Source organism: Argopecten irradians, chromosome 5 (assembly GCF_041381155.1).
Source record: "Argopecten irradians isolate NY chromosome 5, Ai_NY, whole genome shotgun sequence".
NCBI classification, from domain to species: domain Eukaryota; kingdom Metazoa; phylum Mollusca; class Bivalvia; order Pectinida; family Pectinidae; genus Argopecten; species Argopecten irradians.
In genome coordinates this window covers 42542674-42561525 of record NC_091138.1, presented here as the reverse complement: position 1 = coordinate 42561525, position 18852 = coordinate 42542674, and the positions used below count along the sequence as shown (strand labels likewise).

At 33.1% G+C, this 18852-nt stretch overlaps 2 protein-coding genes across 4 annotated transcripts; both read right to left on the bottom strand.

Moving 5' to 3' along the window:
• Window positions 1-154: 154 nt before the first annotated feature.
• LOC138323928 (uncharacterized) lies at window positions 155-8667 on the bottom strand. 3 transcript variants are annotated; one of them, XM_069268873.1, is made up of 6 exons: window positions 8460-8543; window positions 6507-6570; window positions 6055-6086; window positions 5441-5518; window positions 1248-1350; window positions 155-768 (listed from the first exon to the last, which is right to left on the bottom strand). In XM_069268873.1, exons 1-6 carry the CDS (start codon window positions 8484-8486, stop codon window positions 644-646), a joined length of 429 nt encoding a protein of 142 aa, XP_069124974.1. In that variant the 5' UTR covers window positions 8487-8543; the 3' UTR covers window positions 155-643. The 3 variants fall into 3 exon arrangements, with proteins under 3 accessions (XP_069124974.1, XP_069124972.1, XP_069124973.1); XM_069268871.1 differs by lacking the exons at window positions 155-768; window positions 1248-1350 and adding exons at window positions 1358-2921; window positions 3956-4061 and having other exon boundaries at window positions 8460-8667; XM_069268872.1 differs by lacking the exons at window positions 155-768; window positions 1248-1350; window positions 8460-8543 and adding exons at window positions 1358-2921; window positions 3956-4061; window positions 7020-7401.
• Window positions 8668-10499: 1832 nt separating this feature from the next.
• Window positions 10500-16831, bottom strand: LOC138323926 (alpha-(1,3)-fucosyltransferase 11-like). The gene is made up of 2 exons (XM_069268866.1): window positions 15366-16831; window positions 10500-14220 (listed from the first exon to the last, which is right to left on the bottom strand). The coding sequence occupies exons 1-2, from the start codon at window positions 16664-16666 to the stop codon at window positions 14070-14072; spliced, it is 1452 nt and encodes a 483-aa protein (XP_069124967.1). The 5' UTR covers window positions 16667-16831; the 3' UTR covers window positions 10500-14069.
• Between the last annotated feature and the right edge of the window lie 2021 nt (window positions 16832-18852).

Here is an 18852-nt window from a genome sequence, read left to right as displayed (position 1 = left end):
AAGGCTTCATGTATAGTGTGAAAATTATAAAAGCTGTATGACTCACCCATCTAAATCAGGAATATGTGTATTTTATGTTTGCAAATGCCTTGACCAAGTGTATTAGAAAACATAAAAAGTTCTATATAGAGTTATCGACATTGAATTAATTCCTTTTATTGTCGATACTTTTATTAGCATAAATCTTCGTGGATTCTAAAGAACATTGTTGCCTCCAGGACTATCACAGCTCCTATATGAATATACATGACTGTTGTAACATATACATCTGTTATTAGATATCTATACTGATTACAATAAAGCGTACCAATGTATATCAAACATTTACTCATATTGCCATTTTTTCGATATAAGTCGTATTGTTATTTTTTTGTCCATTCCAGTTGTTTCCCGATTATATTTGTGACTTGACCTGTCACCAATGTAAAAGTGAACGCTTCCTCTTCTGTCGCACCTGGTACTATGTCTAATATTACCTTGTCAAGAGGTTCCAGAAAAGTGAAGGGGTCCAGATAACGATTTTTTTATAATTTTGTTTTAGACATACATATGTATATACAGTATATCCATCTTTTTATAATTTGTTCTTTAATTGTTATTTTTTATTATTATTGTTTTATCGAACCAATCAACGGTAAAGCTATCAGCTAATATAATCCTGTTCACGTGTGTGACGTGCATGCATGACTGTCCATTCTCTTGCTGTCACAGCGAAATCCGGATCTTGATGGTGTGGGTCGGTCAATAGAGTACTTATTGCGAGCATGACTGAAACGAAAAAATTAATAACGTCAATACAAAAAAGATACAAACATACAAAAGGAAAATATCAATTAACATCAATGATACAAAAATGTGGCTTTAACAAGTCTTAAGTTGATATATATTTATAATACTTGTATCCTTTACACTTTCTTCATAGATGCAATTTGCAAGAAGACAACGTGGAAGTTTCGCAAAAAAAAAAAAAAAAAAAAAAAAAAAACCGATGAGAAAAAAATAATTAGTTATGATAAATAAATAAAACACAATGTATATTAACCTCTCACGACATTTAGCTTTTAATGAATGCGAGACATTACCAATAAACGTATGAAAAAGGAGCAATTAATCTGAAGATAAGATTTATTGTATTTAATTGATACATTAAATCTAATCCAGAAAATAATTTAGTCCAATCAAATTTCCCATTAACACAATAACAATAGAACGAAATTTGAGGGAACGTTTAAATCTTAAGTTCTTACCTGTATTTACTGTAAATGTAGACCGCCACTTAGAATATAGAATGTCTATACATATCTCTCCGTCTCTGATGTGTCTATGGTAGATTTTGGTTTCAAACTTCACCTTTCAGATCAAAGTAACATATTCACGTTGAAATAGAACAAACTTGTTGTACAGTTTTGTGAGGATGCTACACCTGGAAGGGATGCTACTTTTATTTTCATTCATTAGTTGTTGGTTTTTTGGGTTTTTTTTCTTTTTGACAAAGAAAATTCTTTATTATGCAGAAAAGTATAATGAAAAACATATAATTAACATAAAATAGAATATAAAAAACTAGATAATATTTTGAAAGGTAATCAAATATTAAATAAAAAGTGATAATCCAGAATCTATCAAGATGCTCTAAGTACACAAAATCATAGTTATGTCAAAGCTTTGAAGCAAAACCCGGTAGTGATAAAAGTTCACGAAAATGTAAAAAATTATACAGAGAAAAATAAGGCAATGTCTAGTAAATTCTGTTACAGACTGATATAGACAGTTATCATATCGACATCCAACAGCTATAACTGGGCGTGTCCGTCTGTTGATAGCCACATATACTACCCAATTTTGATATTAACGTTCTAAAAGTCAAGAATGCCTCAAATATGTCATTTAAAGAAGATTTGAAACGTAGCAGGAACAAGGAGAAGAATACCATGAAAATGGTAAATTAGTAGTTTAGTATTGCATCAAATCACAGACGCTCTTTATAGACCTCAATTGTTAATAATGTTTAAGCAAGCAGTGGCTATGGCAATTCAAGAGTTTTGTAGCATGTTAACAAAAATCATATTGAGGTGTCCAAATATAAAAAAAAACAATTTAGCCTAAGAGGAGTAAAGTACGTAAGCGTTTTAGGCTCACGTACGACAATATTTTTCAGGATAACGAAAATGTTTTATTTGGGGGCCGCCATATAATTATATGGCGGCCGCCAGATAAATTAAGTGGCGGCCGCCAGATAATTAAGTGGCGGCCGCCAGATCAATTAAGTGGCGGCCGCCAAATAAAACATTTTCGCTATCCTAAAAAATATTTTCGTACGTGAGCCTAATACGCTTCCGTAGTAAAGTTTTATTTATTTATATATTTAATAAATCATGTAAGCACAATTATATATTCGTGTATTCGAATTCTATAATAGCAATAATATAATAACGACACAATGAAAAAATCATATCTAGCTAAAACTTGCAAAAAGCGCTAAAATGAAATTCTAAAATATACCCTGGTATGCTCAAAATTATGGTCATAAAAGCAAGGCGTTAGTTTTACAACTGTATTAATAATTAGTATGGCAGTCAGATCGTTAAGAAACTAAAATCTCCATTCCATGATACCAACGAATGCCCTGCAGATCCAAGAATGTGCATGTCATTAAGTGTCTTGGATAACAATTTGATGGAGTTATAGGCATTGTCATCATTCACTGCAGATAATTTCTGATGATTCATCATTTATCGACTGTGAGTTCGATTCTGTCACTTCCGGTTCAGACGTTGCATCTGCACATGCGTAAAGTCTGGTCCATTCTTTGGCTGTGTCTATGAACTTTTCGTGATCTTTAATGTAAACTTCGGCAATTTCCGGTACAAAAGGGTCGTGTGGGTTCGGGTCTGCTATCAAGGAACTTATTGATAATAACACTGAAAAAGTATTAAAAGATATATATCCATGTATATAATGTGGCTCTCTTTACACTCTGCATTTGAAATATTAAATCTCATTGCGATTTTGGTTGAATAAAATCCTGATTACATATATCTTTTCATCGTGAAAACCAATCAATATTTAAAACCAAAACGGAAAACCAAGCTTATAAATTGATAAAACAAAATTTTAGCAAAATATATTAATATGATATGCTTTTTCATGGACTCTGATAAAGTCCTTCAATCAAATTATTTGAGAATTCCGACTGATATGATACATTTGGTACTAAAATATGCAAGAAACTCGACAACAAAGAAGTTAAAAATTTAATGTTAATTAAACCTTAAAAGTGACTTTTTTTTAATTTTAGAAACATAAAATATGTACTGTATGTTCATCTCATTGCCACCTGGAGACATAAATCTCAATCAAAGACCATTCTCGGGATGTGATCAGAACAACACAGCCAAGTTATACTACTACAGTTAAAGTTATATGTGCCGTATTTTTCATACTCGCGAATCAAGATGAGTTTTTAATATGTTATTCATCACCAAAATTTACCAACTTTTTGAAAATTACAGTACTTTCAATGCATAGGTTTTAATTTTACATGTACAAATAAGAGCTGAAAATGAATTTTGGCAGTACTGCCAAAAATCATTTATTTACATCAATAGTGAAGTGAAATGAGTACATACGGTCAGAACATGAAGCCAAATTGTGGTCTATAGTTTCATTACACATTTTTACAATGTTGTCGGTAATTGTAAAGTGATTTCTGCAGGTATGTTTCCATTTAAACATATTAAGGCATGAAAACAACAACTTTACAGTACAAAATTTCTGTGTTATAACTAACGTTTATAAGTCATCTGAAGCCATCTGAATGATTTTTACAGCTTTCTTCATCAAACCTTATGGTTTTTAATAGATTAACGATGAAAAAATAGCACGTCAAAATTTTCGCCCAGAACAATACAGTTACGGCACATATAACTTTAACTACATACTGCTCAAGCCTTACCTGTGATAACCGTATTGGCGGCTGACCACTTTGACCTCAGGATATCCATACAGATCTGACCGTTAACGCTGATATTTGGGTGGTAGATTTTGTTTTCAAACTTTATCTGGTTTTATTTTCATGTTTAAGGAAAACGTATAACAGAAGTATAATGTTATCTTCCTCGACACTACAGGGGTTAATATCACTGTCATTATATTGCCCATCGTCGATATCCCAGAGATTTTTTATCACTGAACTATGTCTTGAAAACATTTCAGGAGAAAACAGTCTCACAAGCCTACACTGGCTTCCTTTGAAAATTTCATAGAGCGACGCCACAATTTATAAGCCATACATTGTGCCGTTATTAGATTCTTTTGATGGCATTTATGTACATTATAGGACCAAATTATTTCCTCTGTTGTCGAACAAAAATCATTAAGTACTGCTATGACTTAGTACAGGGGTGAATATAAAGACAGTGATAGTAACCCTTTGAATATCGAGCGATGTTATTTAAGTTATGAGGATCAACGCTAGTTAGTAATCAGATGTTTTAGATAGCATGTGTCAGTTGCTTATGAAAGCAGGGCTCGAATTTCAGGCTGTTTTACTTGCTTTTTGCAGGTAGATATACCAGAATAGCAAGTGGAAAAAATATACACTTGCTTATTTTAGCAAGTGGTTTTTATCAGGGATAACTGTAAAAATGACATAATTATTGTGAAAAATTGTTGTAATAGGAATATGGGGACCCAGTTTTTTCCAATAATGTTGTATATATACATTGTTTACTTATACATCTCACATCCTCATGCAAAAATAAAGGATTTTATATACAACATAACTGTAATTTGAATACGGATATTAATTATAAGTAGAAATATATTTCATCAAGTAAAAATTTAGGGCACTTGCTATTTTTAGCAAGTGACAAAAAATGTAAAATTCGAGCCATGGAAAGCAAAAGATCTAACACTGAAACTTAAACTAAACAACATCATTCGTCACATTCTAATTGATGAAAGTGATTCATCGAATTGTTAAATTAGTAATCTATCACAAAACATCGACGGTAGCTTTACCGTTGGCTATTTACTTTTTAAGCAAAGATGCAAAACAAAGCAAAGTTATGTTATGCAAACCTGATAGATGAAAAAAAAAATTAAAAAAATTAATAAGAACATTTACGAATCACCATGGATTATAGAATCTTTGAAAGTATGATATTTTCGCTAGTGAAAATCTCTTCATTTTAAATAAGAATAGAAAATATTAAACCATTTCTCGACATTTTGCAGATACAAAGCAGATAAAATGACCGAAATCGTAAAAATAGCATCCCGTGAAAAAATAACTTATATCCGGTAATATTATGTATGGAGACTTAAATCTGCCATCTTGCATTGTCGCACGGCCGGGACAACGCGATAATGCGACACAAGTTATCCGCCAATGCGACAACGCAACAAAGCCACACGCCAATGTGACATGCTGACTTACCTGTGGTGGTTTAAATGGATATTCGGCAGGAAATCTGATGTCTAACTCAAAGGTTCCATCGGCATAGGGTGTTCCTTCCTTTAGGTTAATATAGATATAAAAATGCGTCAAATCTGAAATCGGGTCTCTTTTACGCTCTATATATTAACATGATTTCATATAATAATATTACAGTCAAATGATGCTTTCATGTTTCACATTTTGAAAAGCCTTGTATTATTTTACGATATGCCATATGCTATATAATGACATCACACAATCTCATTTGCAATATGTAAACAATCACGTCCTTTTTCGTACAGATATACCTAAAAACTTTATTTTTCAATCTCTTGTTCTAAAATAATTTCATATGGAATAGCATCGCATTAACAATAACTAAGAGAGTCAATTACTGTAAAACAATTTTCTTTCGTGACAACTTAATTTCGCGATTTCCGTTTCAAAACATTTCCGGGGAGATGAAGTTTAACAGACTTGAAATTGAAAGGAAATATGTGGAAAATATAAATTCGCCGAGATAAACTTTCGCGAATTTACATTGATTGCGAAATTCGCGAAAATAAACAACACGCGAAAGAAAGTTGGTTTACAGTATGAAAAATACTACATACCGGTCCAAGAATGGAAGCTTTCCAATGGTATACTGGAAAATACAATATCTCATAATAATATATGAGAATATTTACAAAAGATGATTTACTTTACTCAACATGTGTGTAGTATGAATTATTATCGAGAGAAATAGTATCAGAATTCATAATAGTATGAAGAGTGATAGGGACTAAAACATTAGTTACTCATAGTAAATACAAAATATCAATTAAATTGACATGATAAAATCAAACTTCTATGGAAGGAAATTCCCAGAAACAAATATTACATAGTCCTTTGTAAAAGAATAGGAATGAGGTACTTTCAACCAAAATTATTTTCGCAAATCTGCCTAGCGACTGTTTTACTTTTGTTGAAAGATTAGAAAAACAATGGTTCCCTTTAACTACTTTGTCGTCACATCAACATATATAAGCATGCAGTAAGAGAAAAGTGTAGAGCAAGGACTTACAGTCATCATTGACGAGGCTTGCCGAACAGTTCTCTAGGGACTCCTCGGACATCATCATCAGCTCCTGAGCTCCACGGAGTAGAGAGGAAACGGAAGTAAGAAAAGTACACATCTAGATACCAAATCGTTCTCACCATTTCATTATATACACAAAATTACAACATGTGTAAAATTAAACCATACTATTGTGATGGTCTAACAAAATATAGTCATGGAAATGGGCATCCCTAAGATTGCGTATGGTATTGCGCTAAAATCACTTGCATTCAAAATAGCTCAATACATTATGCAAAGCTTCAAGATCAAGAAAGATATTTAATTTTATAATGTTTTAAGTAAATCACAGATGTCATTATACAACATTGCTTCATTTTTGTTTGGTAAAGTAAAAACTTAAGCCTAATACTTTCATGATGGGAGTGATTTCGTTGCGATATGTGTGATAATGTGTATGTGTCAACAGGAAGGAGATAATTATTCATATAAATAACCAAAGATAAGATAAAATCTTACATTCCTTTTTAACAATGTGTATTCAGAGTTCGTTAAACTTCCCGTTGTGCTGAGAATAACGTCCTGTTGTACTTCCGATTGTGTATCAATGTAGTTAATCAGATGTCGATGCCATTCATCCCTGAAAATCCAGATCGGACTGGTCTAGTCTTTGATTTAGAAGAGCTCAAATGTGTCTTAGGGGTGAATATTCAAATCGATTTTTTAAGTTGTGATCTAGTTGATACACCGAAGTATAGCTTAGAACAGGCGAGAAGTTGAGATGTCTGACAGTCTGGAATACGCATGTTTATTTGTCCTGATTCTTTATCAGTCTTGGATGCATTTTTATATGGTGTAGATATCATGTAGGGGTCCTACGTCGGTGATTTTTATGTGAAAACTCAGGATAACTTTTTTTCATCATAAATTATAATTTAGTTTCTATTATTGATGATACGACGTAAAATGTAAAAAAAAAATGAAATAAAAAAAACAACCAGGAAGCAGCATGGTATTGCTAGGCCTTGTTATTATTATTTCAATGTGTAAATTGGCTATTTTGAGAAGTACTTCCTGTTTGACATGTTATGTTATTATCGTTATTCAAATTGTTTCTTTACAAAACGAGGAAAAGATAGAGCAAATGAGCTTGACGTTCTGTCAATAGCATATATCATAGTGTATATAGATATCCCCTATATAATATATATAATTTTAGTGTGTTTCATATAGTATATATGTAGGAGTATTTATAAACATGATACTTCACATTATTGACAAAACGTCAAACTCATGTTTCGCAATAATTGTTCGACTTTCGCATATGTACGAACTGGGTCACAAAATGTAGTATCAAATCCCCTATATGCAAGCTGAGAATTTACCATACGAAGGCAAAAAATAAAAGAGTATTTTCCCTGGTCTTCGTTACATAATTGCCCTACATACAGACACTGGACTATACTACATGTCATTTAAAACTGTCAATTAAAGAAACCGTGTATGGAAAATTATTATCTTAGACAACATTATAGTGGCAAACAAAGACTGCACAGAATTCAAATGAAATCCCATTGTTCGTAATTAAAGGGTATGCATATCATATATACAGTGTATTTACACTACTCCATGCATCTCTGACAAGTTATGGGGTGTTTCATAGGGTTTTCCTCATTTGACAAACTATTACATGTACTTGTAGGTATAAGATTGATATGAGTCCAGGCCTTCAGAAATATTCTTGTTTGTTGAATGTATGAATTGTGAATATATCTTTTTAATGTTTGTTTCTGAATGACATGCGCGTCGTCCATGTTGCCATTTATGCATTCGCTATCGGTTCTCGTTTTCTATAGTAATGAGTTGTCATTACGAAGATATCCCCTTACTGTTGTCAATACCTATAAAAATCATAAAACAAAATTGTTCTAGAAAGTCAACAGAATACATTAATGTTACCTTCTTGAGTCGTCTGGCTGATCCCATGATTGTTTGCAGCCGGTAGCCATTAAAGAATGAACAGCTGTAATACACACAACAGGAAATTAAATGTCGGATATACCGTGTTTAGTTCTATATATTAGTGGAGCGGCTAAGGTCGATGTTTTGGCAAAGTCGTTCAAAGTTTGAAGAAAGCATGAAAATTTGCATATCGTAGGCCTGTTACGATCTGGTGAGGTCTGCTACGTTTTACACGTTTTGATCAAGCTCATACGTTTTTCACGGGCCGCAAAGGCTTTCTGGGATGAAAGTCTGATGTCGGGCTTTTTTTGGAGCCAATGAAACAATATTTATTGCCGAAAATGTCATTTCAAACACGTTTTAATTACGAAATAACCGTGAGATTCCGGGGAACGTGCTTGCTACTCGTTCCACCACGGACCGTCTGGAAGTTTTGTTACGGCCTCGTACGGACTGTTACGTTTTGTTACGTCAATCATGTTTTATTACGTCCTGTGGCGTTCACCATCTGTACCGTGACTGCCGTGGCAAATTTTTTGACAGTTTAAAAATCTGGCATGGCATCCATGGTAATCACGGCCGCTCACGTTTGTCTATCACGTTCTTCTGCGTTATCTTACGTTGTCTCGCGGTCACCACGTTTTGTCCAAGGTGGCCCGATATCCTATCTCTCTTCCAAATGACATTAATGAGTTTCCACAATATCTTTTATACTGTTTGGATACATCTTGCATTTGTAGACGTGTAAAATTTGATTCTAGAACCATTATTATCTTTTTGGCATGAAAATGGGTGTGAGGCATGTTTCCCAAGCTGCTGTACTCTGACAGAGTTAAAGGTCCGCTACCTGTCCGAAATAATGAAATGTTTAAACGTTTTCTAATGACCGTAGTGAAAGTTTATCACGCTGTGTCTATTTTCTGGGAAAATAGCAGTAATACTTTGGCCATCTTGTTTATGGATCAGTTCCAAAATGTACAACTAGAGTCCAAGGGAAAACGTAAATGAATTTGAGAATGCAACCCTTCTGTACTTGTGAGGGTAACCTGACCGCCTTATATCTCTACGGCCCAATAGTCCTAAGTTTTGTTAGTCCGAAGGCTCATTAGTCCGAAGGCCCGATAGTCTGACAACAGATAATGTAACAGGAATTTAACATGAACTGTATCCAAAATGAATCAAATACTTATAACAGTTTTCCATACAAAAGACTCTGTAGTAAACTTGTTATACTTATCTGACTATTTGGATTTGACACAGAAAATGATAATAAACATCGAAATGTAGCGAATTTAAAAAGAGCATAATCTTGAAATACGTATTTGATGTTAAAGAGCAAATACATTTCATATTCAACACTGCAATCCTGTTTAACATATTCCCTAACAAATATCATTATGAGAACAATTTCTATTATTTAAGAGGAGAATAGGTCATAGAAAGGAGTCAATCTGAGAAAGGAGTAAGGAAACGCAAAAATAAGTCGTTAAGTACGTACGTGTATTATTGACCTTTGTTGAGGTACATATAGTGTCATAACGCCTTGGTATAATCAAATAATGACCGAGGATGTAGACTGAGATCTTTAATTTCTATATTAGGTATGTAATTCCTCTGAAAATGTCAAAAGAATTTTCTGACTTGTATATAAATTGCAGGTTAAAGGACGTCACCCTCGAGAACTCAACATTTGAGTAATGATGTCACAGAAGGTATATTGACTCGATGTTTCTAAAATTGGAAACTTCGAGTGAATATGCTATAGTATATGTCGAACCTTACGTGACCATGTATTAACAAATGGAAACAGAGCAAAGCCTTCGGACTATTAGGCCATATGGATATAATGGTTCCATCCTTGTGAGAAATAGCGATAACAAAAATCCAAGATGGCTAGGTGTGCAATTTGAGAAAGATCACTTTATTACTGAGGAATATCAATAACAAGAATTGTTTAGAGATGGGGGGACAGACGGACTGACAGACAGAACACAGATGAAAGGTGATTTGAAAAGCCCACCATCATCATGAAATACAAAAAAAAACCAGAAAGAGGTTATGATTATTTTTATTTTGGATTTCTTTTAATACATCCTCAAGTATTAAACACCTGTGCTTCTTACGAAAGAAATAAAAAAGATAGTAAAATTATGAAAAGTCAAAGACGTTTGAATAAAGATGTTACATAAAACTTAATTCAATCAGACATTACCTTGGTATATCATACAAATACAAAATAACTTTGGGAAGAAAATCTTTTGAAAATAATAATGAAACGACAGTCAAAAATGTATCCCATTCAACAGTTTAAAACAAAGGACGACAACATGTATCACCTTAGCGTACACCTTAAATAGTTTGAAACAATATTATATCACTGACCTTTGACCTTGAGATCATGACCTCTAACCGCTAGGCAAAAATGATACAGTGTAGTACAAAGGTGAACTTGCGTTTGCATCATTTGCATTTAACCTTTAACCTTAACGTCAGTTTTCAATTTTAAGCAAGTTTAAACAGATTAAGCAATTTTGGTCCAATTAAAATGTATAAATTTGACGCACAGGTGCTTACACATTATGAATACAAATATATATTTTAGCAAAATTAGTGGAATGTTTGGAAAATGCAAAATTCTAATATAAAATTATGTCTAGCATATTTTTGATGAAATGTTAAAATGGCACATTCTAGAGTATGAAATGTAGCACTTTTCATTATATGATAATAATTTGTTTACTTCATTCCAGTGAGGTAAACATGGATAGAATAACAAAGAAAAACAATAACATTTAAATATGACCAAAAAAAGTGTGCTTTTTATCCTCAGAAAAGCGAGTAGAGCACAGTTTGAGTAATGGAACAATCAAGTTAACAATTCATAATATAACTCAGGAAAGGACTAGGTATGGTAAGGGTCTCTTGTGGCCCCCAAATCAGCTATTTTTCCTATTCTATTATTTTAAGATGTTAATCTTGCATTTCAAATATTAACTACATACCTGACATATTTGATAGTGCTATTAGGTAATATAGCAGTTCTAGTTGACATTGTAACCATTTTTATTATACACAAATTACGCAAAATGTGAAAATTTCATCAAAATTAGCCTTTGTTATGCAGTTTTTCATAAAGTTAACATAGAGTGCATTCTAGAACAAATTTTATATTTCTCAAAATGACATATTCTTCGTGTCTGGTAATTCCCTTAAAATATAAAGTTTGTTCTAGGTTGTGCTCTATTGCTTTTGAAAGAAAAACTATCAAAAAGTATGCCAAAATTGAACAAATTTTCAAATTTGCATAATTTATGCAAAGTTACCATGGTAATATAGCAAAAACATACTTTCTGTCAACAAAAATATCATTAAGTTTTTATCAGGGGCGTATTCAATATTTGAAACGCAGCAACTTAATTTCTAAATGCTTAATTTGAAATTTGGTAGATTTAGGGGCCAAAAAGAGCTATTAATATCTTGTCCTTTTACCCTAACACATCTGTTTAAAATAGTTATGTAGCTCAGAAATTGCATATTTTTTCATATTTCTCATGCAGAAAAATGTTTCGTTAGCACCAAGACTTATTGTAGAATGAATAGTTCATTTGACCAACAATACTTTTTGGCAGCTTTTAGATGTGCTGAACTACCAATATTTGTAATTTAACCATATTCCTCCCAAGTTATCGTCCTTCCTCTTAAGTTATCTCCCTTTCTTTTTTTAACAATCACTGAATAGCTATACAGGAATATTTAGTACCAAAACAAACATGTTCCAGGCTTCTTACTAAAATGTTTTACAATTTTATAATAGGTGAGTTAAAGAGTACACAATAAATAAGTGTCATAGAGGCAATACAAAGAAGAGACAATTGGAGGGATATATATCCTTCCTGTTACATATTGAGAACTACACCTTGTTCATATACACAGATATATTTCATATGTCGTTGTCAGAAATCATTTTTGTAAGTCTACTCTAAATATGGCAATCAAATAATGGGCTTAATTTTGCATCAATTTGAAGGATACTCCAGGGGTTACTATCACTGATGTTGTATCCACCCCTGGACTATCTCGCAGTAAAACTGGAGGCAACATAACAGAACAGGTAATTTAGTCATTTGATGTACATCAAAGTGATGTTGTATCCACCCCTGGACTATCTCGAAGTAAAACTGGAGGCAACATAACAGAACAGGTAATTTAGTCCTTTGATGTACATCAAAAGAGCTGTATAACAGAACACTGTGGTTGACTGTGTGGCTTTGAAGTTGGACGTCGCTCTCTCTGTAGTCTTCATAGGAAATCTTTCCAGGCCTATGATTGGTTCAGATTTTTTCTCCTAAACTGCCGTCAGTTTTACTTTAGTCCAGGGATGAATATCACATCACTAATAGTAACCCCTGGAGTATAGAGGATGCAGCTAGAGCCATTTAAGGACATTACAGGTTTAGGAAATGGAGGAAAACCACAGTACCTGGAGAAAAAACACCCACCTGTGGTCATTGATTGGCAGTTACTCTACATGAGATTTAAACTTGTGACCCAAATGTGGCAGTTTATCACTCAATATCAAAATAAAATAAATGCCCATACTACTCCATGTATGTATTGAAATAATAGTAATGACTATTTTTATCAATTTTCTTCATGGTTTGGAGATTAACTCAATCAACCGTGAAGATGCATTTAGGCTCGACTATACCAGTCCATTATGAAATTTCAAAGGTGAATGGATATTGTTTGATAGGTATAAATTACCTTACCTGCTATACAATCTTAGGCCAAACAATATTTTTGGTATTCATTACTATATAGAAAACATCAACTCATGCACTGTAAATACTGTATTCAACCCAATAAGCATCCCTGGGCACTTATTGGGTTGAAAACGGTATATTATGATTCACTTAGACTTTGCATAAATTGTAATTTGCATTTACATGTAATATTAAACATTTATTTTCATTCAAATGAGCAGAGGTACATCACAAAGAAAGTAAAACAACTCTACCATGAGTGAGATATCGAATCTGAAAATATAATCTCTAAAAATAAAACTTACCGTATTCGACCCAATTAGCACCCAGGGTGATTATAAATTTGAAAAATGAAAGGACACTTATATAATAAGACAAAATTTGGCCTAAAATTTCACAAAATTAATGAACAGTGTGTCGGTCATTGATGAAACCTACATGGTTTTTATAGTTTCAGCCTGTAGTTAAGCCAGTGTATAAGTGAAATTGAGGCCTCAAAAAGAGGGAGAGCCCATACTCAATTTTGCACATTACAGAGTTAGCTCCCTTGCGGGTAGGTTTCCATTGTGACATGATTATTTTGTGAGAAAAAATTAAAGTTGTTTTCTCTGAAAATAATGACTTTACGCTCGTAAACAGTTAACACATGATGTCACGATCAATACCTACCGCAAGGGTAAATAACTCTTTAATATGCAAATACAGAATGGGGATGAAGGCGCTTATGTTGGGTCGAATATGGTATGTTCCAGAAATCAGAATATGGTGTTTCCATAAGTATGAATTTGATCTATTACTACAGAAAAAGATCAATAAACCGAAGGAAAACACCATACAGTAATTGCTATACACTTATGTCACTTTTCTTTAAATATTTATTGAGATAATTTATGAAATGTTCGGCGTTTGTTTCATTGGCGATCAACATATCATGGGTGGCGGAAGCGATCATTTCCTCTGTGTCGTATACTCTGCTCCAGTCCGGCACCGTCCACCTGTAAATAAGGAATCACGGAATACATGTATTAATATTTTCCATTCCGTCTTTGCATATTACAGAGTTACTTCCCTTATGGGTGGTTATTCATTGTGACGTCGTTATTTTGTGAGTAAAACTTGCGTCGTTTTCTCTGAACAGTATGATGTTACGTTCGTAAACACATGATATTAAAATCAATGCCTACCCACAAGGGCAGATAACTCTGTTATATGCAAATACAGAATATCATCATCAAAGGTACAAATTAGACTGTTTATATTTTGAAATAGGAATTTTAAACAAGATTGATAATTTTGTAGAGCGTCAAAGGATAAACTTACTTTTTTATCGTGACATACTGAACAATTTAATTAAATCAATTAAAGATGCTCCACCGCTGACAGAGCAAAAATGATATTCGTCATTTGAACATTAATTGGTGTCTAATCGTGTATATCTATGCCTAATTAACACAAAAAAAATATATAAAATATTTCGCCTTTGGTGCATGCGCAATCAGTACTTCATTCCATATAGGATATAGTGCCACGGAATTTTTTCGGTATGCAATTAATTATTTTTCATATTTTTAACTTGAAGTAAAATTAGAAGCTCAAACTTTTCAGTGGTGGTAATGGTATAAAGTAAGCAACTTTTGTAACTGAAGAAAAATGCTTAATTGTCTGCTTCTGATTTTGATTGTGAAAAAATACCATTTGTCAGCGATGGAGCATCTTTAAACATTCATTTTTAAAATGTGGGTCGTATTATATTTAACACTGTTGTCCTACTAATAAATTACTGAGTGTTAACTGACTATCAATGCTTATAATTATTTTTTTTTGGACAATCTGATCACATAAAACACATTTAATGTATGCTTCAACTGATTTTTCAAGAGATTTTTTTTCCAAATCAATATGCAATGTCAGTGTATCTATTGTGATGTCACAATAACGTCAGATTTTCGCGCCATTCTCAGATTTTTTTTATAGTAATATAAAAAAAAGAGTTCGCCAATCAAAAAACAGATGTAGCATGAAAAAAAAAAAGATAATTGATCAGCCAATCAGAAAACCAAGTACGAAAACAAAGATAATTAGTTATTATTAATTAGTTAATAAGTTAATTATTTGATAATTAACTACAAAGAGTTGTTACCTCTCCTTTAATTCTTCCAATGATAGACCAAGTGATGAGAATGGTGCTGGACACCCCATGTGCGAGTCGTTAGCAAACTTCGGAGGGAGAGGAGGCACCGACGGATCAAGCAGCCTCAATTTCTCAATCTCAAGTCTCTTATGAATGTTTTTACACACATGACACTCGAATCCTTGGAAATAATCCGGCTTGTTCTCTTCATTGAAAATATGAAAGTTATGATCATGCGATCCCCAGGGACGTTTCTTCATATGATCAATAAGTTCTTGATTTGTCACACCGTCCGGTTCTTTAAACTGTAAGTATTTCTCATATTCTTCATCATTATTGTCCAGATAATTAATAAATTCTGCTAATTCCTTCGGACTTTTAAAATCATTTACCATTATAACTGATGAATTGTTTGGCATCCAGTCTTGAGCGAAAGGCGATCCATAATAAATAGGTATGGAACCAACGTGGAGAGGCCGCATTAGCTTCTCTGTCATGTAGTCCTTGCAAACTGCATTTTCAAATGACAGATGAAATTTATAGACAGAGATAAAATCAAGGAATTCCCTGTTTTCAAAGTTTTCTGCCGGATCTGTCAAATGTTTTGGTAGATCTTTATTGTGTAAACAAGTACCATAGGAATCCACTCTTATGTATTTCATTAATTCTTCTACGTAACTGTCACGGTCCGAAGGAACACTGGCATGCGATTGAGCATAAAGCACTGGAGCCAGATCTCTCTTGATTTTTTCAGCATTTTTCTCATGAAGCGGGATTGGTTTACGTCGTGTCAGAAATTTAAGAGAATAAATATTTTGAGTAGTCACTGGGTAGTCTGACTCTCTTCGAAATGTTGCTGTATGATTGAAGAGCGATATAAAAGATTCCTTTGAAAGAATGTAATTGTTCATGGGTGATTCTTCGTGAAATAATGCCCATTCATGAGTCGGTTTCCTTGGTAACGGCAGTTTTCCTGGAGATATGTCACTTCCATAAAACATGATGCCTCGTGTTCTGTCATCTGAAAGATATTTCCTGTGCTTCGTTGAATAGCATGGATAGCCTTCACAATCAACTGAAATAAGTTCTTCTCCGTGATAATGAGGAAATAGACCATTAGTCCACCATATGAGGATAGGCTTTTCTTCATATTCTTCTTTTCCTAAATTACTTTGAAATTGCATTTCCTTCAATGGTGAATTTGGTTGAAAGGCATCCTCTTGAAATTTCATTGGTACAAAAACTACGAAAACTAAAACACAAAATAACATTGAACTACACCTAAAGCTGCGTCTATTGAAAAATTTCATGGTGACTGATGCTGACAATGCACTGTCAATGGTCAATGCAAGTATTTTTGTTTTTTCTTACATGTGATTTCCCATGTATCGTTGTTAATTTACTGGAATAAGAACGTCATTTCCTACATACTGATAAAGTTTATCTAGCTGGGATCCTTAGTTTTCACATGTTGACGTGGATTCGATGTCCTCGGTGCATGCCTTCGCTTCATGTGTAAACATCACGTACGGAAGTTGATTCGAATTCCCTTCGTGTTTATCGATTACTCTTTCCTGGTCATCAGCTGGCCTACTTTCACTTTCGTTTAACCTCCATGGATTCGAATATCTATTCCACTTGGAAGATATGTGGGAAATAACTGAGTTAGCTTTATTCCATAATATATACATGTATCTACCATACAATCTTACCATTTATAACTTCTTTTCTATAATTTTGAAAATGCTCCACCGCCAACAGAGCATAAACGGTGGTAATGGTGTAAAGTAAGTAATTTTGTAACTGAAGAAATACACTAATTAAGTTACTTTCGTCTGCTCCTGTTTTTGATAGAAAAGAAACACCATTCATTTATTCCAAACAAAAATTTATAGTTTCTTAAAACAATTGTAACAGATAAATATATACATCGATGCCTAAGATGAGGTTACAACACCACACAAATGCACGATTTCCTGTGTATGTTCAAAGTGATTCATTTCGCTGTCTTGCCGTCTAGCACATAGTCAAATAACGACGGATGGAAACATAAGGCGACCCGCGCTATGAAAATTAACATTTAATTGTTCAGAAGGTATTGATAAGTGTAGTTGTTAACGTTAAGCTAATATTTTTTAAGACTGTAAAATTATCGATCTCGTTTTATATTCCCATTTTGAAAATTAGAAGTTGTTTCGAAAAGATAGGACAATGTTGAATGATTGTACACGTTTTCCAAAACGGCTTTTAAATTTTAAAATGTGACTATAAAACGAGATTGATAATTTTGTAGAGTCGCAAAAGTTCTTAACTTATCGTTAATACAACACGTATCATAGCCTTTAGAACAATTTAATTAAATTTACAAGATACAAGTAGCTTTATTCACTACTGAATAACGTCGTATATTACAGACATGTAACCTTAGCAAAGTAGCGTTATTTCTGAGACAAACATGACAAAAGCAAAATACAACATAAAAGCATAAGTATAATATAAAAATATCACGAAAAAATGCGTTATGTTGAACATAGAAATTAAGATACATGAAAATTAAAAAAAAAAAAAACAACATAACAGCACATGAGTTTATCACAGGCAGGTAATTAGAAACAAAAATTGTGAAATAGATGAGCATCTGCATATTACACAGATGTTACTGAAAAATACATTAAGATACTATAAGAGTGTCATATACATATATGCTAACGTAGCAAAAAGTAAAATTACATAAAAGAAAATGCGAACATAAAAAAATTAAAAAAAAAAAAAAAAAAAAACTAGTTGATTGATTACAGTAAACATGAAAGAAAATATGAATTTTGAATTTTAAATACTAAAGGGACAATTCAGTCAGGCTAATTCACAGTGAAGTTACAGATGATATAATCATGGACCAGTGCCCTTTGACCATTTCAAACGCTTTAGAGTCTAGATAAAAGCATTTCTACATGGTACTATATACGAGAATGGTTTCACAACGCAAAATTTCTAACCCCCTACGTTTGGATATAAAAACACATTTCGATGCAATTATAGTTTCTTAATCGATGAGCGATAATTTACTTTTAAAAAATTAAGACGATAAAAGTCCAATTTTGACAAACACCTTGGACTTCAGCTAATTAAAATTTCATACTGGTGGTGTGGCCGATATAATATGTTTGAGTGAGGCTTCGGCTGCTAAAAACGCATATATCAGTTTTCCAGTACTTCAAGACAGTCGGTGCCCCCAGAACGGTTACGTTGAATTGAGAGGATTTAAAATTTCGACCTCTCTAGGCACAATCTTGGATTTATTTATACAATGTGCAATTTCATTCAACATGCCAATGGGATTTGGGGATTTAGGTGAAATTCTGAAATACAGTGTAGATGATTTGGAAATTTAAAGTGGTGTACAAAAACAACGAGGTTTTCAGAGAGCGGAAATTGGAGTTAATGCTGTAGATAAGTGTTAAATGGTGAATTCATAATAAGGAGGAAAACTCGATCT

Excerpts from the sequence above, each read along its gene's own strand:
- LOC138323928 (XM_069268871.1), bottom strand. The coding sequence starts at position 8,486 with ATGGGATCAGCCAGACGACTCAAGAAG. Across the intron at positions 6,571-8,459 it reads CAGCCAGACGACTCAAGAAG|GAGCTGATGATGATGTCCGA; the intron begins GTAACATTAATG and ends CGTGGAGCTCAG. Across the intron at positions 6,087-6,506 it reads AAGCCTCGTCAATGATGACT|TATACCATTGGAAAGCTTCC; the intron begins GTAAGTCCTTGC and ends TGTATTTTCCAG.
- LOC138323926 (XM_069268866.1), bottom strand. The coding sequence starts at position 16,666 with ATGAAATTTTTCAATAGACGCAGCTTTAGGTGTAGTTCAATGTTATTT. Across the intron at positions 14,221-15,365 it reads TTGGAAGAATTAAAGGAGAG|GTGGACGGTGCCGGACTGGA; the intron begins GTAACAACTCTT and ends CCTTATTTACAG.